The 22,572-nt window shown below is 41.0% G+C and overlaps 2 protein-coding genes across 3 annotated transcripts in view; both read left to right on the forward strand.

The window, feature by feature from the left end:
- The window catches only part of samsn1a (SAM domain, SH3 domain and nuclear localisation signals 1a), a 279,152-nt gene that overhangs the window by 249,758 nt on the left and 6,822 nt on the right, over positions 1-22,572 (forward strand). Inside the window, exons 1-8 of one of the 2 annotated variants that reach the window (XM_070969999.1) lie at positions 14,737-14,827; positions 16,181-16,360; positions 16,764-16,810; positions 17,741-17,781; positions 18,057-18,140; positions 18,489-18,583; positions 19,469-19,592; positions 20,269-20,699. In XM_070969999.1, coding sequence (XP_070826100.1) covers positions 14,804-14,827; positions 16,181-16,360; positions 16,764-16,810; positions 17,741-17,781; positions 18,057-18,140; positions 18,489-18,583; positions 19,469-19,592; positions 20,269-20,699 — 1,026 coding nt within the window. In that variant the 5' untranslated portion in view covers positions 14,737-14,803. Of the gene's footprint in view, positions 1-14,736; positions 14,828-16,180; positions 16,361-16,763; positions 16,811-17,740; positions 17,782-18,056; positions 18,141-18,488; positions 18,584-19,468; positions 19,593-20,268; positions 20,700-22,572 lie in introns of those variants that run through there. The other variant, XM_070970000.1, reaches the window with a different exon arrangement.
- On the forward strand, positions 467-7,386 carry LOC139336567 (P2X purinoceptor 5-like). The gene is made up of 11 exons (XM_070970702.1): positions 467-603; positions 1,957-2,107; positions 2,738-2,809; positions 4,609-4,684; positions 4,952-5,048; positions 5,137-5,217; positions 5,333-5,474; positions 6,091-6,227; positions 6,432-6,525; positions 6,723-6,788; positions 6,887-7,386. Exons 1-11 carry the CDS (start codon positions 467-469, stop codon positions 7,022-7,024), a joined length of 1,191 nt encoding a protein of 396 aa, XP_070826803.1. The 3' UTR covers positions 7,025-7,386.

Genomic DNA, 22,572 nt, shown 5'->3' on the forward strand with positions numbered 1-22,572 from the left:
TTTTTTTTTTCGTTCAAGCCGCACGTGATTGGTCAAACACTTGATGTTTGGTGGCTTCAGTGTGTGAAGCCACCACACACCTTAGCAATTTTGGCGAAGTGGTGATCAGGCCCGCCCAGACTTAATCCGCCACTGACACACACACGCGCGCTGGAAAGGTGAGAAAATGAGTGACCGCAGGAAATGCAGTAAAGTTTGATACAAAGTATGTTTTGTACATTACTAATTCATTTTACACATAATTTTACATTTTTTGGTAAGAAAAAAATTTAAGCAACAAAAAAATCTGAGGAACCACTTGGGAGCCGTGAGAACCTGCTCTGTTAAAAGAGCCGGAATTCCCATCACTATAACATTGGCCTTATCAATTTCTGACGAAGTGGTGATCAGGCCCACCCAGACTTAATCCACGCCCACCCCTCTATCACGTTCTGCGGCAGCCACTGTCTCCGCAGACAGCTGCAGGATGGCAGGGAGCTTCTTTAAGCGACGCGTCCTCTCCTTACTCGACTACAAAACGGAAAAATTCATTGTCGCCAAAAATAAGAAAGTTGGAGTTTTGTACAGACTCATTCAGTTATCCATCATCGGTTACATAATAGGGTAAGTAAATTACTGTCTTCTTACACTGTTATTACCTCATTCCACAAAGTAGTAGAAGTAACTTAATGCGAGCAAACAATCATGATATTAATACAGAAGTTTATGTCTTTTTTATGTTGACCCTAATGGAAGCTTTGGTGAGGCTATTTATTTAAAATAAATAAACTTAAATGCATCATCTGGTGAATGACTATACAATCACATGTAATTAAACATGATGATGATAAAATACCGTCAATATAAGAGTCAAATATGATACTAATCTTATAGTGCAGTGCTTTTATGGGCAGGGATGGAAGACACTACTCGTTTATTTATTTATTTTTATCAGTTTTACATTTACCTAAGTAAATATATTGTACTTCACTACATTTTAAGCCGCATGTGTTGCAAGGAAACCGTATGGCAATGGAACAACAACAAAAAAAAAAGGTGTGAAATGAGCAGCTCCAGGTGAGTGTGCCGCTGCAAGGAAAGCGGAGTTTCAGGGAGCTCCACCTGCGGAGAGGCGTCTCTGCACCCAGCCGGCACTGTGGGAAAACACCCACAACACACAGCCCGTGCACAATTAAGTTAAGTTATTAAGTTCACGTTAGCATTATTGTAGCTTGGTTGTGCTACAATACTTATTTGTGGCACTTATGTGGCAGCACGCACATAAGTGACACAAATCAAATACACCCAAGATACTGTGACCAACAGGTGTTACAGTGGCACCTATTTAATCCTTTTCTGGTTAATTGTATGGCAAAGCAGAGGAAGGCGTTTGTGTATTTGTAAGTGGTAACCAGTGGTGTGCACAACATGGCTGCGGAATCTGCCTGAATGTGTTGTATTGTCGGTTTAGACATCAGTGTATGTGATTGCAGTGTGATGCTGATCCACTTATTGGGTTAAATTTTAATGTGTCATGCAACTGTCCACTGAAGGTGTTCTTTAATTTAACAGAAGCATCACCAATGATATCCTAAATGTATTGCAGTATTGTTTACTCAGAGTAAATAGGGTTTTATGCAATTGCTTTACTTGAGTATAAGAGTCTGTAACTCATTCCATCGTTGTCTATGACGCTGTACATTTTAGTCCTATTTTACACTTATTGAAACTGGACTGAATGGCAGTGTAGAAGGAAAAAAAAGTTATTTCTTCAGTGTTTGACTGATACAGAAAATCTGTTTCTCAGCCCTTCTTTATATTTGAGTTGCTTATTCACACATGAAACATTCAGATTTGCTCTTTATTGGGATAAACTTGTTCTTATTGCTGAATGTCACAGAATTTGGAAATCTGTATTTTCCTCAATGCTTAAGGCAAACAATGGCAGTGCTGCTACATTTGTGCTTTCACCCTCAGATGGGTTTTCATAAGCAAGAAAGGTTACCAGGAAACAGACGAGGCCATCCAGAGCTCTGTCATAACCAAACTGAAAGGCGTCGCACTGACCAACACCTCTGAGTCTGGTCTGCAGGTGTGGGGACCAGAGGACTACGTCATCCCACCACAGGTGAGAACATTTGACAGTGCATGGCCATATCTTTCAAGTGCTTTTGTCTTTAATAAACAATGTAAAGCAGATCAAGACTGGGCCAACGTGAAAATTAAGAAGAAGTAAATCTTTTTTCAAGCATTTGTTCCTCATGTCTGCTTGAACAGGATGAAACAGGATTTAACTGAAGTAAAGTAGTGCATCAGTGCTGATTCACAACAAAATGTGAAAAAGCTGTCGCTGTCGAGGAGCAGTTTGACATTTGGGGAAATATGCTTCTGTGTTTTTCCAATTTCTTGTTGAGATTTAGACGAGATGATTGACACCAGTCTCATGTCTGTGCTGTGAATATGAAGCTATTGGCAGCAGCAAGTTAGCTTAGCTTAGCATAAAGACAGAAAACAGGTTTCTGGTCTTTGTCAGCAGATGGGCAGGAAGTTAGAACTGGGAAGAATCTGAATGCTGAAGGAGGGAAAACACAGGTAGCACATATCAGGTTTAAATCAAAAAGCATTTATGTAGCTTATGTAGCAGACGGGTGTTGGGAAAGTGGCTGTTCCAGTATGCATTTTGAGGGGAGCAGGTCTGCAGGTAGGATGGTACAATATCAACAGAGAGATTCATTAACAGCGTTTTCTCCACATACAGGGTGAAGCGGTTCTGTTTGTTGTAACCAATTTCTTAGAGACACCACATCAGAAGCTAGGATACTGTGCTGAGGTAAGAAGATTTTGTAAAGTTGATTGAAACAGTAAATCATGGGCTGTATGTTGGACAGTGTGGTAGTATTTCCATGAGGAAAGTGCGCTCGGAAAACTGCGCTCACACAGGTACTTTCAGCAGCTGCAATCAAAGCTGTCAAAATGATTGTGTTACATTTAATGTGCTAATTATTATTTTCATATTTGATAGTGTTAGCAACGATCAAGTTAGTGGCACAGAATTTAACGCATGCATTTTGCAAAGTAACAGCACATGCACGGGAAGAACATGCAAACTTCGCACAGAAAGGCCCGACCTGAGAATCGAACCGGCAACCTTCTTGCTGTGAGGCACGCGCACTACCTGCTGCGCCACTGTGCAGCTCTACATTCAACTCCTAAATTATCAGCCAATATTAGTACTTACATCCAAGTTAATCTTCACTTCAGACTCTGAGATTCTTACCTTTGGTTAAAATATAAGTTTCTACAGCACCGCTGCTCTGCTATACTTCCTTTAAGGGTTGACAGTTGTGTTTTGAGGCTGACATGTCGTTTTGATTGACCTCAAGATACTGATTTTCTTTTTCTCGGACTAGTGCATGTCAGCTAGCTGGAAGATCAAGATGTGCAAGTTAGACACTTTGTTATCTTTGACAAATGGCTATTGGCTTTCAGTTTCAGTCTGTTGAGCTGACAACTGTGTTTGCTTTAAGGTTACTGTGTTGACTCTCCACTGTTTGTCATCTGATCCCCTGGAAACTATTCCAACCGACTGTATTTCAGAGATGTAGTCGGCAATGTGCGACTGAGGTTAGGGGAGAGCTGGGAATGACCTGAGTTTAATGAAAACCATAAATAAACAGAAACTTCTCTGTGCTTAGATTTTCTTATCTGAAATTTTGTCATTTCAGTGAACTACAGAGACAAGCGTGTTATCTGTCTCGATGAGTGGTTACTTAAGCCAGTCAGCCACCGGTAGCGCCACAAATCTGTACAATGCTTAGATTGGCAGGATGGAAGAGACATAGGATGCAGTGGACAGACACGCAGTAACCCCATGAAGTCACCCTGTAGTTGAGAAAGCTGTGAATCATCAGTGTATTGTGGACAATGAGCAGAGAAACAGTAAGATAGACTATGGCTAATCTATGGCTGATCTATTGTCTCTCTCCTGATTTCTGTCAAGACAAAGCGTTCAGTCTGAAGAAAAGACTTTTAAAATTTAACAAAGGCTGACACCTCCTGTCTCTGTGAGTGTGTGTGTGTGTGTTCATCATTTCTCTCGACTACATCGTTGGCTAAAATTTCCAGAGTGTTCCTGGTATGTAAACTCAGCCTCCTTTGGTCTCCTGACTCACTGCAACAGCCAAGAAAAATAGCAAGCCCATACAAGCACTCAGCCATAAAACACTGCCCTTGTATACATTTCAGCTCTCACCAGTTGCAGTTCCCCAGCATTTGAGGCTGAGACACACACTTTAAATGTCACGTATCAATGATCCAGCCAGGCAAGTCATTAAAAGAGACATCTGTCCATAAACAATCCCTAACTGCATCGTCTAACTACAGTAATGTATGTTATGGTCATATATTCTGATATTCTCAAAAGGATATTTAGAATTTGACATCTCACAATTTTGACTTAGTCTATGTTTTGCCTTACTGAGTATTTTAATTTCTATTCAGCTCAACTTTTCACATATTTTTTTTCTTTTCTTGTGCAAAATGGGCTTCCTGAATCAAGCATACTCCTCAAAGATTTTTCATCCAGGATGGAAAAAATGGTCTGTGATTGTTTCTTGAACCTCTTCTCAGACTCCCAGAGTGCTGAGTGGCCACTGCCGAGATGACAAGGACTGTGAAAAGGGAAAGATGGTAGTGGCTGGTCACGGTAAGAAAGAAATGGGATTTAGGTCTAAAATTAATAAGGTTAAATTCTTTCTCTGCATCATGGTATTTTCCAAATAAATGAATACGAGTAATACCTTCCTTAGAATTAGTTTGCTCAAGTCTATGTGCCAAATATCACTGAAATGAAATCTGGGAATATTTGCAGAATTCTCATTCGAACCGATTATGCATAATCCATATCTTTGCATAGATAAATTCATATGTAGTGTCTCTTCACATGTGGTAAGCTGGATGTCTTTATCTTCAGGAATTATGAGTGGCCGATGCTTAGGAAGTAAAGAAAACTCCACTGGTTCCTGTGAAATCTACGGCTGGTGTCCCGTTGAAAGAACCTTCAAACCAAAGTAAGAAGCAATGCGGTCACATGGAAACTCCTGCCGACACGAAAAAAGTCAAGTTATCGATTGTTATTTCTCTATTCATTTTTTACAGACAGCCTACGCTGACAAACGCTCAAAACTTCACCATCTACATCAAGAATTTCATCAAATTTCCCAAATTCCAATTTTCAAAGTAAGTCCAAGTGTTCAACACTTGTCAAGATGTCTCCATGTGCTGCTTGCTAACTAGCTGTGTTCAATGCACATTCATATACGCTCTCTACTATTGTGTGCTTTTTAACTCTGAGGTCCAACGTCCTTCAAACAATGGATGACTCCTATTTGAAGAAATGCCGATATGATGAGGTGCTCCACCCCTACTGCCCCATCTTTTATTTGGGAGACATTACCAGGCGAGCTGGATACAACTTCCAGGACATGGACACATTTGTTAGTATTACACTTTTCAACCCAGATTTTATTTGGTATTCATTTTTGTATATTAGAGGACAAGAAATGTTCCAGGTACCATCTCATCTACATCACAAGTGTTGGAAAGCAGGGAGAGTAAATGTTTGGCAGGTCGATCTCCACCCTCCTCCGGTCCACATGTCAAAGTGTCCTGGGGAAAGACACTGAACCTTGAGTTGTTCCCCAGCCACTGGGAACGCACAAGCCAATGCCAGTTCCAAATTTCCAGTCCTAAAGCCCAGAGACATGGAGAGGGTTGTCAGGAAGGGCATCTAGTGTAAAAAGCTGATGTCAAATCAAATATTCAGATCTCTGAGCTCGATTGGCCCCATTATCTCCAGCATCATGGCCAAAGGGACTATTGTGCCAAAACAAATGGATTGATTTCAGGATTTTTTCTCTAAAAAAAACCCTATTTTTCAGATTTTAAGCACTGGTGTTGGATTGCCACTCGTATCAGCAGATGGCCTGAGTTGAGGAATCGGTACTGAGAAGGAAAAAGTTGGATTGTTGCATCCCGAATGTTGACATGTTAGCTTCTTTGCTATTATTTAGGTACATTTCTGTCACAATAATTTTGTGTTCTGTTTTCCAGGGTGGCTCCATTGGTATTATGATAGAGTGGGACTGTGACCTTGACAAAGATTACTCTAACTGCAATCCAGAGTACCAGTTCACTCGCCTGGACGTCAGCGGCTCCAACAAGACCATCGCAAAGGGATTCAACTTCAGGTGAGAGTCACTTCAGACGCTTTCCTCCTCCATATCATTATGTTACGCAGGTATCAATCTATTTCATTTTCAACACTTCAGTCATCTTTATTTACAATTAAAACATATGACTAGAAAGGAGAAAGTTATCTAGAGGTTTGAATGTCATGAACCACTTTTTTGTATTCTCACGCCTCCATATTTTCCCTGTTTTTTCTCTAACAGACACACTCGGTATTTCAAAGATGCTGCTGGTGAGAGCTACAGGTCTCTGTTCAAAGTCTATGGTGTCCAGTTTAACATCATGGTGCATGGAAAGGTATGGAAAATGTGTTTTACTGACTGAATACATGAAACGCTGTCCACTCTGCCAAAGCATTGTGAAATGATTTCAGAGATAAATGCAATACACAGCACATTAGAAGAAGAAGAATTGCTTTATTAATCCCCATGCTGCACCCTTTAAGTCAAAGCTTTTATTTAATCAACATTTCTTGCATTGCTGCTGTTATTCAGGCGGGGAAGTTCAGCATTGTCCCAACAGCCATCAACATTGCTGCAGGACTGGCTTTGATGGGTGCTGTAAGTACCATTCATACATTTAAAGGATTTGAGAAGACGTGCACAGGACTTTGTTTCACTTTTACAGTTCCATCACTGAATAAAATGTCACTTAACAGGGAACTGTCTTCTGCGACATGGTCCTGCTCTACCTGATGAAGGAGGGCACCGCTTATCGAGAGAGGAAGTTCGAAGGATCTGGAGATGACAGTGCGGAATGCACCAAGGAGCAGGCTGCACTGGCAGCACTTGGTTAATGTTTGGGAAAGTTTATGGTCTATTTTAATGCAGTAAAGTGAGCAGTGACTTGAGACACAAGATTTTTTATTTTTTTTACATTTAACTGAAATCACAATCTTTCCCTTATCTTAACCAAGGTGCTTTGTGGCCTAAGCCTTGCCACAGTCTGAACATGAACCCTGCATTCGGGCGTCACAGTCCTGCACGATGTGTGTCCACCACCTCCCTGGAACTCCCTCCCTGTAGTGATTCATTCACTCACTCAAAGAGGCATTGCAGCAGTTAAGACACCACCATATTTTGCCCACATAACATTTCTATTTTGATATTTTTAAAGCATAAGAATGGATATTCCACCACCAAAGTTGTCTGAAAGTGATATCCCTGCATGAACACCACTTTCATCAAAGCTTTTTAAAAACTTCTGTGTTATAACTTAAATATTTTATGTAGATGTATATTATTGAAAGTCAGCAAGATATCAAGAATCAAGATAGGACATTTTTAATTATGTCATTCTGATGAATATGACCACTCCTTTTTCACTTTACAGCTATTTCATCATTTCATTTGGCACCTGGTCAGAAGAAAATCATAAAAAAAACCCCAACAAATTTAAATCAAACGAACAGGGAATACTAACTATCTTTATGGTCTCTATGAAGTACTGTGTAAAAGTTGGAATACTGATTGCTGATTGGATAAAAGGACATTTTTATTTGCACACATTTGGTGCCTCACCTTGAAGATGAAACAGGAATGGTGAGTCTCATTCATTGGTTTATTTTGAGCACACTGTGCACTAGGCCTAATGTATAAACAGTATTTCATTTAACCATCATAGTTTAGACCAAATGTCTACACAGTGGCTCAGTGTTTATGCCACGTATCACTGACGTGGCTCTGAGAGGAAGACTCATTCATGTGACATTAAACGATCAGAGGCCACAGGGTAATGTGCTGGGTTCTGTTGGTCGTACTTGCAGAGTGACTCTTGGCACTTGGCGTTCATTTTCTAAATCCTCTTCTTCTACTCAGGGTTGTGGGAGGACAAGAGACACAGACAGATCAAATAAACAGCCAACCAGAGCACCTGAATAACACTCCCACACTTACAAGGATATGTGCAAACGCCACACACAGAAGTGAGCATTGTAGCATTAGCATTTCTTTAGCAATCATTTTACTGCCAGATTTTTAAAGAATAATAATTACTGTGAATGGAATATACCTCATACATACACCCTGTATTAAGTGCCAGTGCCAAATTTGTGTCTTCATAGTGGTCATTATGTGATTTTGTTCAGTCAGTTTACCAATTAAATACAGATCAAAGCCTTCCTTTTGACCGAAATAAATGTTCATATAAAGATAATAAGAAACAGGGTGTGGTGTTCTGCCTGTATCATGACTTCAGTGTTTATATTTAACAGAGAGTAAAACGCCTGAAGCAGACATAGCACTCCTTAGACTGGACGTACATGTTAATATGCTCAAACACAATGGAAGCCTCAGGCTGTCTACACGTGTGGCAGAACTGCCATGTGACGGCTTGTTTTCCGTCTTATCGTCAGCATGACGATAGCAGTTCTTGTTTCTAAATTGTATTAATGATACAGAATGACGATGAAATGATGTTGAGCTGAACTCTTCAGTGCAGCTCAGAGCACGAGTATGAGCATACCATAGAAATGGGAGGGATGCATTATCTCTGGCTGTTCTGTAACAGCTACTATGAGTACTGCTGTGGCCTGTCTTCTTGCTTAACACGACTGGGTAACTTTTTGTGTAACGCGGCAATGTAAGGTTATTTCACAGTGAACTCTGTAGATATCCCGAGTAACAGGACTTTGTTTCTGTACAGATTGCACAGATTGTACAGTTGCTGCATTTTTTTGCAGTGTATTTTCCAAAGCAGTCTCTTAAAATGACTCACAGTTGCAGCTGATTGGTGGGTACAGATCGCCCTCTCAACAGCTTTGACCACAATAAAGACAGAGATAGAATCAAAGGCAGGTTAAAGGACTGTAAGAACACGTCAATCTGAAACTCTACAGCGCGTTTCATAATGTAAAAAAAAAATGTCAATTGTTGTAAACCTACTCAAACATACCAAAAATATATTTATTGACAGTTTAAATCTCACAGTCTCCACACAGATGTTTCTATTCATAAATATATAACTCTTCTTTGGCACTGCTTGCACTTGCCTTTTGTTGCCTACAGATGTCACTAAAAGACAGCTTCATGCTGCAGTCGCCTGCAGAAACATTGGACAGTGTGGAGAGTCTGCTCAGGCTGTTTGACAGCAGCTACTTTTATATCAAAGTTTTACTTATAATCACTAGAAGGGCACCACGACATATAGAATTTATGAGCACATATATAATCAGAGTATTTAATTATTTATTTATTTATTTATTTATTTATCTATTTGACTCTTACCGAATGGGGTTGTCTTATTACTGTTTCTGATGGATGAAGGCCTATTACTCCTTCCTGGAGTTGTTAAAACACACTTGATTTAGTACTGAGTATGCTATATACTAATTATTATACATGGCATGTAAACTCTGGATCTGACTGGATATTACCTATGAAGTGACACTTTGTATTGTTATGGAAATACAATACTTTATTAATGTGAAAATAAACTGTGATAATATCGATAAGCTCAAGAAGAGCTGTGCTTGTAATTATAATTAAAAGACAATAGTAATAATAGTCCTCCTGTATACTGTTCTCTGCTTTGCTTTCCTTTCAAATTCAATGATAACAATATGCCTATAGTGTTTGGATTTGAAAGTGATGATTGCATGTTTGTACCATACTAAAGGGTTTGTAAAGATTCTCATTCGTCCAGGTCATGGTACTTCTACGTGCCTCCAAAGGCAACTGGACTTGTTTGTGGCTCTAGAAGCACTTCTTGGAAGCACTTAGAGGTACCATACTAAAGCTGTATTCTGCGTTTAGTGCTAATCAGCAAAAGTTGTCATGCTAACACACTAAAACATTCAACATTAAACCTTCTAAACATCAACATGTTATCTGTGCCACTGTGAGCACAAAGCCACTGTAGACCCTTTGCCTCATTTGTTCAAGAATGCAGGCCTGTTTCTTCTTTTGGCAATGAACCCAGGCTCGCCCAGGCTAAAACTAGCACACTGAAGGAGGTCTACCTCCTCAAAAAGCCCTCAGAAATCATACCAAACTCAGAAACTGCAATTTAGCTGTATAAATATAATGAAGGGCAACAGGCTGAGAAAGCCAAGACAAGCTAATAACCAAACAATGAGGTATTGTCCTGCTGTTGGAAGGATGTTATCTCACTGGTTGGGTGTGCAGGGACAAAATTAGACCAAAATTAGTGTTTCGGCAGAGCCACAGACTGAAAAAAATACAGGCTGAAATCTAAGACGTGGTTTTATGTCATTTCAGACCTCAGGCGTAAAGCTAATCTCAGAAATTCAATGGTCACAAATGCATCATCGATAATCCACCAGAGGGGATTATTCACTTTATTTTCTCTTTATGTCCATGTTTAAATGTGTGGGTTAAAAGTTTGGGGAAAGCTGTAGCCTATCATATTTTACAGCGTTACATTTTCAGAGAGAAACAAGAACTTTTTAACAACCTGCTTCCAAGCCGAGCTTTGCAAGACCTGAAGCATCGCTCAGAGTTCACTTTCATTCTCTGTTCACTCAAAGCAGTGTGAATAAAGAATGAATGGAGAATTTAAATCAGATTTTTATGGAAGATAACTCTTAATGAGAATATTCTGTGTTTGATTTGTCTTGTTTTTAGTTACAGTTTCACTGATATCTAAAAAATGTTGAATTGTTTATCCTCACACATCATCTCACAGGCCTCTCAAACTGCGCAACACACTGACGGACGGACACAGCCATGATTTTTTCTAACAAACTTGAGCTGGAGGCAGGGCAACCACACACACACACACACACACACACACACACACACACACACACACACACACACACACACACACACACACACACACACACACACACACACACACTTAATCCCCTCCTGATGTCACTTAGTGGGTCACTGCAGCCTACTGCTATGTGGGTCGCTGTCTGTCTCTGCTGCAGCGTAAACTTGGACTCCTGTTAGGGTGCGTTTGCTTCAAAATCATTAAATGAAGAAAAATTGATCTATTAATTGACCTCAGCCATTTGTTACAGCAGTTTATTGTTGCCGGTGAGGCAGGAAAAACTCACTTCTCTGAAGATTTAAAAGTCTCACACAGTTAGTGTAGCTCACATGCTGACTTTAAGGGTTCCTCAAAGGTGAAATTTAGCAAAATGGTCCTTTCTGATAGCCACTGAGTGTAAGGGTACACTGTGGAGTTTTTTGGCCACCAGTGGCACAATGGAGCAATGTTCCAGTTATGTGTAGCGAAGCGCTACAGCAAAAGGCAGCAAAGAAGAAAACTTCCAGCTGATGTAAACATGGACATAAAGTATGTAAACAGTATGTGAGACTTATGTCTGAAATCGTGAAACCAATACTATGTGAAGTGCATGCCATTTAGGGGAAAATATTACAGGATGCAAGAACTGAGCATCCCAGAATGTAATATAGGTGTGATAACAACAACAACATAACAGAAATAGGTGAACCAATATTAATTCATGACAGACTGACATTGGACCAATGAGGTTAGCTCTTTATAGGTCCAGGTGTACCAACCCAGGTGGATCTAAGGGACCAAGACAACACTGATACTAACCTAAAGTTTGTTAATAAGAAAGAAAGTGAAAATGCATGTTTCACCCAGATGGATACCAGGGCTGACAAAAGATTTTCCTTGTTAATCAATAGTGGTTAATACAAGCAATTAGTCATCTAGTTGTCACGCGTTAATTCTATTTTTGGGGCACACACAAAGCAAGCTGGCAATGCTGAAGGCAAAACCAGAAATGATTCTGAGTGTCCTGGAAAAACACACAAAATTCGCTCATGACTCCTACATAAAGTTGCTGCACGCATGCCTGGCAGCATTCATTCAGTCTACGCTGAGAACGAGTGGCCATGTCACATCCTGTTACTGTCAGGAGCACACGGTACCTGCCAGTCTGGACGTATGCCCAGAATCAAAACACTGAGAAATACGTCTCATTCAGAGGCTGACGGCTGGACACAGAGCTGAGGATAGTGTGCAATCAGATTAGAGGGAAAGTATCGAGGAATATGCTGAATAAGTGGGCCATTTTAAAGAGGCTCTTAAAGCATGCAAAGTGGGGAAGTGATTATTTAGTTCATTCATTTATTTCTAAGCCTTTGATATTTCTATGATCATTAAAGCGCCTTCACATAGGAATCATGTTTCTCTTCAAATGTGTTTTGTGTTGTTTAAAATAACCCAAATGCATGACATTAGAACCCAGAAATGAAGCGACTAAGCTGAATGAACTGGATTGATTCAAAATATTTGCCATCACAGATCATTCCACTTATACCAAATCATCATCACGTCAGCATGGATATATAGGCCATAAGTGTTAATCTCACCAGCTGTTTCTTCTTTACATTAGAGCTGCTCAGACATCAGAGGTGGATGATTGTTGGATTAATAGACCACAACCTTTACACTTAGTGTGTTACTGGTTAATACACACATATTGTACATGGGATTTGTCCAAAATATACACAGATTGACCCAATGACTGAAAATGACTTCACAAGGAAAACAAAATCACTGCGTGCAAAACGTTTTTTTATATTCTGCCTCACATTTGGGTGACTTCCACCAAAGCAAAAGTGCGACAGCTTACCATCATTTAGAGGAATTATTGTGATTTCTGAAGAAGCCAGTGTGCTGAACAAAGCTGCATCTAGAGCATGAGGGAAAAATACGACTCAAGACTCATCTGCTGCCCACACAGGAAAGAGCTGTGGCTGACAATGTGAGACGAAGCATGCCTCATGCTTGCTGAATGCATGGGGGTGTGATTGTTACAAATGAAGCTCTGATCATTTCCTTAGAAATGTGTTTGTTTGTTTGTTTGTTTTACATATTATCAAAGCTCTTGCTGTCATTCCTCCAGACGGGACTGGTTGGAGGCTGAGATTTGTTTTGATTTATGTATTGATGATGCCTTTATGAAATAGTCCTGTAGTGTGATGAATCCTGTCAGTCATGTGATCATTTGGAGGGGGAGTGGATGCAAAATGACCCAAACGCATCCCCCTTGTTGACCTGCCATCCCCCCTCTCCATCCCCACAGCACAGACTCTGCAGGGGCAGAGTCTGGTCTAGTCTCTAGACTCCTGATCCTTTATTGACTGAGGTTTCTGTGGGTTTGAATCTATGGCCTCGACCATGACTCTGAAATATCAGTAGTTTAAACTGTGGTGTGCATTTTTTAATCCACGGCGCTGTCTGTGGTGCTGAAGGAGCTGGTGGATTTGTAATTGCGCCTTTTTCTCTCTGTCCTGTCCTTGTGTCAGTTTCATCTTGTATCTATACTTTTCTCAAAACTGTATACTGTAAATACTCAATTCTATACGATATTGTTGTCCATGTGCTCTATGGCGTCATGCTCAAGCAGCAACATAGAGACACACTGCTGCCTGTATTATTCCCATGATATTCCTATGATCATTTAGTAGGATATGTGCAGCTGAAAATGAATCCCAAGACCACTGTTACAAAGTATTTTAGGGATGACATGATTACAGATATAGTTTTTAATATGATTACTATGAATTAGTATTGAATTGGGTTAAAGTGTGCCTTAACCCAAATTACAGACAGAACCACTGGATTATACTACCAGTATAGAAATGAGTAACATCAGTATTTTATTTATTATTTAGAGCAGGAAATAGTGTATAAACTGGTTAAAACCAGTTTCAATAGTTGCAACAGTAAAATACTGCTTACACATGAATGCATCACTATTAACAATACAATCATATAATTAATAACAGTATATCATGCACCCAGTCTCCTAGAATTTCACATACAACTAATTTGCAACAGCAAATACACGAGGGAAATGTAATGCCAACTGAATCATGCTTTCAATTAACACATGAAGATACGTTGTTACCAGGCAAGTCACAATGATGCGACCAGTAAAATGTTCACTGACAGTGTGGCTTTTGTTTGTTTTCTGCAAAAATTAGCACATTTATAATGCACGATCCATTCGTAGGATTAAATAAAAATTGTTGTTTTGTTTTCTAAAACTAATCACAGGACCTGAACCCTGGATAGCAGTGTTACAGTCCTGCACTATGAAAACAAGTCAGTAGCAGATAAGTGTAACTCCCAAGAGACAGGGCTGCAGGCACAACTATTTTTACTTTGAATACCTTTTGCAGATAATAATGCAGGATGTTTACTAGTAATGAACTATTTTGAAGTTGATGCTCTGATTCTTTCACATATGTAAATTACATAAAAAAATGAAAACTACAATACTTTTTCACCACTAAGTGTAGCTTAAAAGAAGCAAGGCTGCAGGCCAAAGCTTCCCTGCAAAAAAAAAAAAAAAAAGATTCAAAACAAAGACTCATCCTGTTGCTCCACCAATGATGGGCTTGTTGTCAAGAGTGAGTTCTGCCTCAGATGGTAGAGTAATGGTGGTCCATCTATTGGATTAGTGGAGGGATTTCACTGTGGTATTAATCTGAGAAGACAGCAGGCGGCCCGGGCTGGGCTCACACTGAGCTGTTGTGTCTCTCAGTCTCTGGCTGTCACTCAACCCGCTGTTTCACCTCCATCAGACGCACCAACACGAACAGGACACCTCTCAGCCAACATGAACCTTTTCTGCTTTTCACTGGTAAGAGACACACTTTGATTTCTGCATCTACCAGATGAGCTGTGTGCTAGTAGCTGAGGGTTGTGTTAGCATGTGTACGTTTGGGGAAATACGAACAAGGTTGTTATTGCAGTGTGTCAGCCTCTAAGCTATGCATGTATACGTAGTTCTTGTTTGCAGTCAGATCATTAACCAACTGAAATAGAATAAAAATACCCTCCTGATAATGATAACTGGCTTTAAATGTAAAAATACCTCTCTGACCTTTATTTGTTTTTCCTTGGATTTACCATCCATGTACTGAGTATGACACAGTAGTACTATATTTGTGTACTTTAATGCTGTCGTTTATGCATGGGCTGATGTGCTCAGGATTCAGGCAGAAAGTAAGTGAAGCAATAAGGGTAAAGATAGGTGTGTGGCGGCAGGCGTACACATACGCACAAGCACCACTCACACATATGGTCTCTCAGATGCTGCTGCAGCTGTCACGCTACACGTGGGCTCAAGGACGTGTATACAGACACTTGTCTTTAGACAGATGTTGGGGATGGTGGTGAATAATCAGGATTATTAACAAACGTCTTGCTACAGTAAACAAGGGCTTGGACAAGGGATTGCACTGAATGTCGCTGTTATTCCACGGCACGTGCATGGTGACTTCATGTGCAAGCAAAAATTCACCCAAAAGATATTTAAACAAATGTTTTAAATACATGTAGTTTGGTTTTGGTAATCACTTGATTAATGATACTTAGATGCATAAATGGGTGAAAAAACATACACACGAAGGATAATGAAATGACACAATCCAAGGTTGCATCCAAAATTCAACATATAACAACAATTAAAGCCTGAAGGGAAGTCTGGTCAGTAAGACGTCATCGTACGAGATGGATGAAGAGAGAAACTGGTTATTCGTTCCTAGAAGGAATCCAAACATGCACAAACCCATTTTAATCCACGCTGAAATTTGCTCTGAGGAATCTCAATCCTCCCCTACATCCATGGCTAACATGCACATTTATTAGAGCTTTGGAGCAGCATTAGCAGCATATCTCTGCAGTCATATTAAATCCTCATAACTTTGACTGTGATGCCTTGTGTCTGTTCCAAGGAAACAAACAATTATGTGTGCTGCGTTGTACATTTCTTTCAGTTTTCTCAATTTTAGGCTTTGAAAACAGTCATTGTTGCAACTTTTAACCAAACTTTACCCCATTAAACCTACTTGATATACACAGTATGCTCTTCATCACATCAAGTACTCATCAGACTTAATCCAACAGGATAAATGAAATCCATTCATAAATTGCTGCCGAATTTCAACTGTCTACCACTTTCGTGTTTGTCCATCTGCCCACATGGCATCAGGAGGGGTCTATGGACAGCCTGTATGAGGCGGTGCAGAGCCCCAGTGATGGTCCACCACCGCCCATCCCCAGCCGCTCCTCCAGCCGCTCATGCAGCCGCTCCTGCAGCCGCTCCTGCAGCCCAGCGGTCCTGCTGGATGACAACACAAAGTGGCGGGGCTCTGGAAGATCAATTTCTATGGTGAGAGGGAAGCATACAGTGTGCACTAACCGTCAAAGATCACACACATGCATAAGGTCCACATTATGAATGGTGGAGCCATATGAGCAATCCGGAGCAGATTGTATGGGGTCACTTATGAGAGGAATTGGGACTTTTGATTCCCATCTACCAGATTGTACCTATAAAATAAAGCTGATTATTGAAATGGCAAACAGATCCAGTTGACAGATGCTGCTGCTGCTGAGGCCAGACAATTCAGAATTTTTAATTGAAGCTTGTCATTTAAGCTAAATGTCACAGATGTCATACACGTGAACAATAAATTATTCATAAAATCTATTTGAATGTGATGGAAAACAACTTATTTTGTGCAAACTGTTAAACACTGAAATCTGACTTGAAATGCTTTGTTTTCTTTCAGGAGATGCCTCAACTGCACGAGACCAACTATAACAAAAAGAAAAGAAGGTAAGATAACCAGAGAGATGGACACAAACATGCAGACATGACATACAGGCTCCAAATCACTTGTTCCTTCACTAATCATGTTATTCTGCCGTAAGCAGACACTTTACTTCTATTAAAAACATTGTGATCCTGCCAGGAATTCAGGTTTCTGTGTGTCCACTGTATAACCTTCTTTCTTTTGTTGGATGTGCGTGCAAACCGCCATGAAAATCTGCCACGCTCAGTGAAAGGGCTTTCCCCATAGAGTAATAATATGGCTTGAAAGACTCCCTGTTTATTTTCACTGAGGGTTAATACTGTAAATCCCTCCTGCAGCAGAGCAGACGGGCTCTTCAGCGATGCTCCCCTCCTCATCACTGTCTTTAGTTCATTTGGTCTGGCCAATACAATGCTGTATTTTAAGAAGAGGGATTGACAGCCCATTAGACACAATTGAAAAAAAACTTTGTATATATTGTATTAAGTGGTAGAGAATGGTTTTTGAGAAGTACGGCCCTGTGGACTGTTGGGCCAGCAGAAGGCAGATTATGGCTTTGGGCTAGTTGGACTAATCGGATTCAAGGCCCACCTACTTAGAGTTCCTAGCCTCCTCAATACCTTTACTCCCCCGGCTTTAGTCTGAAAGAAACACGACTTTGTGGTCACAGCGTGGTTTCTTGGCCGTAGAAACAGTAGATTGCGCTTTCACACCGAGGTCCTCTGCACAATAACAATCTGCTTTGTCTCGATGACACTTCAGCTTTTCCCCTCATGTCGGTCAATTATTTGTTCTATGGTCATCTTTTTTTTGCTTTCTTTGTCTTTTTTGTAAACAATCATATCAGTGGGGGTTGTGTGGTTTGTAGTTGTCAGACTAAATGGCTGGAAGACATCTACTGAGACACAAGGCCACTGTGCAATATTATATTTCTTTGTCAATTTTAATTTCAGAACGCATATATCCAAATCAGCATCAGATAATGAAAAGCTTGGTGAGTACAGTTTCCTTGTATTTTGTTAGTGCTGGATTAATTCAAAGACATGCATAGGTTGCACAGAAACACTACAACACAATAATTGACCTTTTTCACAGTGCCTAAGGAAGTACTGTACTGTGTCTATTATTTAGATACAAACCTCCTATAACCTGCTCGTCTTTGACTCAGAAAATGATTTAATTCAGTCTGATGTGACTCTGTGGCCTCCTTCCACCCTGACTTTTCACTTCAAATCCTCAATATTTGTGATTTGTCTCCCTTCACGGCAGATAACCCCAGCTGTAATACTGCAGTCTGGCAGCCGTCCAAGAGCCGGGAAGATTTAGTCCACATCACCAACAATCACAATGAAGGTAAATAGGAAATAAATAGGTTAAGCTCATGCCAACGTTCATTTGGAGTCCCAGCATGATGTCTGAAGATGATAGCTGGGCTTCCCAACCAGTTGACCACCACAATTGTAAACTATTGAGTATTTAATAATGTTACACAAATTGCAATGATCATACGTGATGTTAAACACAAAGCAGTGGTAGGCCTTTTGTAACTATTGCGATTGGACGCTGTAACTTTGAAAGATATCCATTTGATTTGATTAACTCAGACTGCCCAAGCCTCATACTGGCTTCACATGGACTTTTGGAATACATTTGTAAGGAGGACTGTGGACATATATATTGTAATATCTTGTGTCCCTGTAGAGACAAGGAAAACTAAACACAGAACAGAAACCAAAGAAGGGAAAGGAGCTCATCATTCTGGCACAAAGAAAAAGGAGAAACCGCCCTCAAGCCAGGTGAGAATAGTAGAGAACCGTCTTCCCAGCCAGCTTCACTTATCAGAAATCTCACTCAACAGATATTTTCATGCAAACATGAAATGAAATCCTTTCGTACATCTGTTGAAGTACATGTACATTGATTCCCAACCTGATGTTTGAATAGCAAGAGGTTTTGAGATTAAGATGATTAAGACATTAAGATGTGAGCATATTTGCAGACTCATGGGCACATGGCCATTTTGAGTCATCTTAGGAATTTCAAACTCCCACCTGCTTGTGACACCCAGAGGGCCTCTGGTGGCCTAAATGGCACGATTGTTTAACTCAAATGCTGACTGGGTTTTAATACAGTGCAGATGGTCCACAGAGGGTACTGCTCCCTGTGTAATCTCTGGGCCACATGGCAGAGAGATGTGAAAACAAGAGGAGGACTGTTTGTGTGTCTGTATCTGAGTTTTGGGTGGGGAGGGTTTAGAGGCCTCATGCCAGGTCACCCAGTGCCCATTCTGACTAATGCCCATCATAGTGAGAAGCAAACAAAACAGAGCTTGCCAGTAGTGGATCAGCAGCGGCTCTCAGCACCTCACAATTTGCTAAAAGAACCAGTGACCCAAATGGGATTTGGTAGAAGATACTGTGCTTACCAATTTTGTACATAACCATCTAAAACACAGCTATAACTCTGTGTGGCACATCAGTGCTTTGAGCTAAATGTTAGACATCAGCATGCTAACACACCAAATTGACAATGCTAACATGCAGAAGTTACGTAGGAGTACTGTTTAGCATGTTCATCATCATGCTAGCATGCAAACATTTGCTAATTAGCTCTAAAGACAAGCTTCAGCTGATGTGGATAGGATTTCATGAGTTTGAGTGTTGTGTGTTCCATCTCTCCAGAGTGTCCACGCCAACGGTGCAGCGATAGAGTCTAAACCTGCTGTCAAAAGAAACCAAAAGCCCGGAAAGAAAGCAGGGGCAAAAAGTGTGAAAGAGGGGTCAAAGAAAAGTCACAATGCCACAGGTGAGACCAAGTTCAGCAAGATGCTGTCCCCCCACTGCCTCGGTCACACTGACCTCTCTATCATCTGTATGTCTCAATGACCAAGCCAAAAGTCCAGAAGCAGCTCCAGTTCATGACTTTTGTCTTCTGATGAATTCTGAAATTTACTTCTGCTTTTAAGTGTTGCAACACCTTCAGTGTAGGTGTCTGTGGCGTCTCGGCAGGCTACACAGAGCGCTGCTTCATAGCAAACAAACATCCGCTCTAACTACACATAGGGCTTACAAAGGAAAAAGTCAGCGCTGCAAGAGCTCTGTTGGTCTGTGTGGCCACCTTCATTTACCATCCTACTCGCCTTCCGGTCCTGCTTCGACCGGAACCACTATCTGGTCTCACATAAGATCTCCTTCAACTAGTAAAGCCATTTCCAGCGCAACATGCCTCTTCACTGTCTTTGATCGCAAATTGTACATGTCTAAAGAGACTTACCAGACATGTGGTGGTGGTCTTACGACACCCAGTGGCGTGAGCATATGCAGAACTGTGAATCACTCTCTGCTGTAATGAACAGATTTGATGTGGCAACACTCAAAATGACGCAGAAGTCTGATTGCAGAAAGAGGTTGAATAAAACTTCCGCAGTCTTAATATCAAATGTAAGTTTTTAATTTATATTTTTTTCTGTCTTCCCTGTCAGTGCACTCCCCACCATGTACTATGAGCCCACCCGTGAGACCCCACTATCTGGACGTGCCATACAGGCCAGACAGGAGACCCTATGTAGGCAAGTCCTCCACCCTTCCCGCTCAGGAGAACACAACCCCAGGCCGATGCACAGAAATGGCCACCCTCCCTGGTGGAGCGACACCCACCCACACGCACCACCAGCGCTGGAGCAACCCAGGTGACAGCAGTGCTGCCTGGGGGACCGTCCAGCACACCTGTCGCAGGCCGCTCACAGAATATCGTGTGTACTCCCATGACCTCGCCATGCCCCGTGTGAAGGAGTGGGAAGGAAGACAGCAGCAAGGGACAGCCCAGGACGGCAGCTTGAAACAGGACAATAAACCCCAGATTCCCCCAAAGGTGCCCAGATCACTCACAGATGTGGATCTATCAGAGCCAAATGTAAGTTCCTGCTGGGGGATATGTGATTTTGAGAATGCTCTGGGTCAGTGCTGGGACGACTCTGGTGCTTTTATTGCATCATGCAGATTTACTCTTCAGAGATGCTTAGTGCAGCTGTATTTTCACAGCACTGATAACTATGCAGCTCGAAAGAAGCATAATATGTTAAGGTTACTTTTAGCCATATTATGGCTAAAAGTAACCTTAACATTTGTCTGTCTTTGTGATGGCTTTGTGATGTCTTGTGCCCCACCTGCTCCTACAGTGTCCTTGGGATGGACAACAATGTAAAACAGCTTTGGCATCATAATTTAACTTCAGTGGAAGGTCTATGTTGTCCGACCATCTGAGGGACAAATCTGTGGGATTCAGTCATTTATTTCTAAATCAATCTCAGACTCTGCCTTTGGGATTTTTTCTTTGCAGTCAGATGCTGTTGAATACGCAAAGTTCAATGGTCCCTCAGTGCTAATACCAGACAATAGTGCAGATTGACCTTAAGGTCAGTGCCTTTGCGTGCACTTGACATCTCTTAGCATAAGACCTCTGCTGATACCCAGTGAGCACGTGCCGTGAGCGCCCTGTGTGACACAGAGCAGTTGTTGAAGCTTAACATGACTTGGGAGACAATTATCTACGATGAAAAGGTTGATCTGGTGTCGGGATTACAAGATCCCTATGGATCTATGGTGACATTGGCTCTTGGAGATAAAATGTTGGACATGAGATCTCATGAGAGTAGAGCCAGAGATGGTGTAGAGGTTAACACTCTTCCTTCATGCAAAACTCAACAAAGTCCATTTCCTTTGCTCACTTTTAAATGTACAGTAACTATTTTACCTTATACCATGATGAGACTATAAATATGCCATACATTTACAGTTTTTGCTCTACCGTACATATACTTGCTATATTTTAGAAAATCCCAATTCTATCCTCTTGGAAATCCAACCAATAATCCTCGCCCAATGTTTATTTCAACAAAGATCAGGTGACTTTTTGTAAATGGTAGATATCTCATTTTGAGCTCTTCAGATGAACAACTGCCTCTCCAGGGAGCCTCTGAAGTCATAGATTAGAAGACTTAATCTGGACTGACAGGAGTTTACGGCTGATTGCAAGCCGTGGGATTAGGCAATGGTTTTGTCAGTAGAATTCCCTTTCTTCAAACCCCCGCAATGTTAACACAGCGGCAAATCCCCACATGGCCACATCAAAGCAACAACTAGTAGTAATGTAGGATTCTCTGGAGAGTCAAAGCTGCCTCTCAAACTCCATCCACATGCTTGAAAATGAACATCCCATAACCATTCCTGTACACTGGGCACCTATGTGCTGCAGAATTTAACTGCACAGCAGGTGTTAACAAACAAGGTCAGTAATGCCTGTTATTCATTATCCATGTTAAATGATCTGCTGGTGGTCAAGACTTCTACATACTGAACTCAAGAAAACACATGCAAATGGATGAAGCACGACCAAGAAAACATCTTCACACATGTACTGTAAAAACTCACAAATCCACCAAATATAGATATAAACTGCAAGTAGCACAGACAAAAACGTTCTGTTCCCAGGGGACACAAAAAAGTAATGACCCTGCTGGGACGCTTGTTGACGCCATTGTTCGTGACTTTTGAAGTTACTGAAACCAATGTTAGTATAACTAATGTCATAATTAGTTGCTTGTCTTTGGTCAGATTACTTGAATTGGCAGCCGAATACTAACCAAAAGGCTAAGGCTAAGGTTAACAGCAGATCAGAATCATAAAAAATAAACCAAAAAAAAAAACAAAACTCCAGCACCACTGACAAGGCAACCCACTTCAGGAACAGTCAAAGCATGTTTCTTCTGGGTTCATCACTTCTTGGC

This window comes from Chaetodon trifascialis, chromosome 9, assembly GCF_039877785.1.
Source record: "Chaetodon trifascialis isolate fChaTrf1 chromosome 9, fChaTrf1.hap1, whole genome shotgun sequence".
Taxonomy (NCBI): Eukaryota; Metazoa; Chordata; class Actinopteri; order Chaetodontiformes; family Chaetodontidae; genus Chaetodon; species Chaetodon trifascialis.

Excerpts from the sequence above, each read along its gene's own strand:
- LOC139336567 (XM_070970702.1), top strand. The coding sequence starts at position 467 with ATGGCAGGGAGCTTCTTTAAGCGACGCGTCCTCTCCTTACTCGACTAC. Across the intron at positions 2,108-2,737 it reads ACTACGTCATCCCACCACAG|GGTGAAGCGGTTCTGTTTGT; the intron begins GTGAGAACATTT and ends CTCCACATACAG. Across the intron at positions 6,228-6,431 it reads GCAAAGGGATTCAACTTCAG|ACACACTCGGTATTTCAAAG; the intron begins GTGAGAGTCACT and ends TTTCTCTAACAG.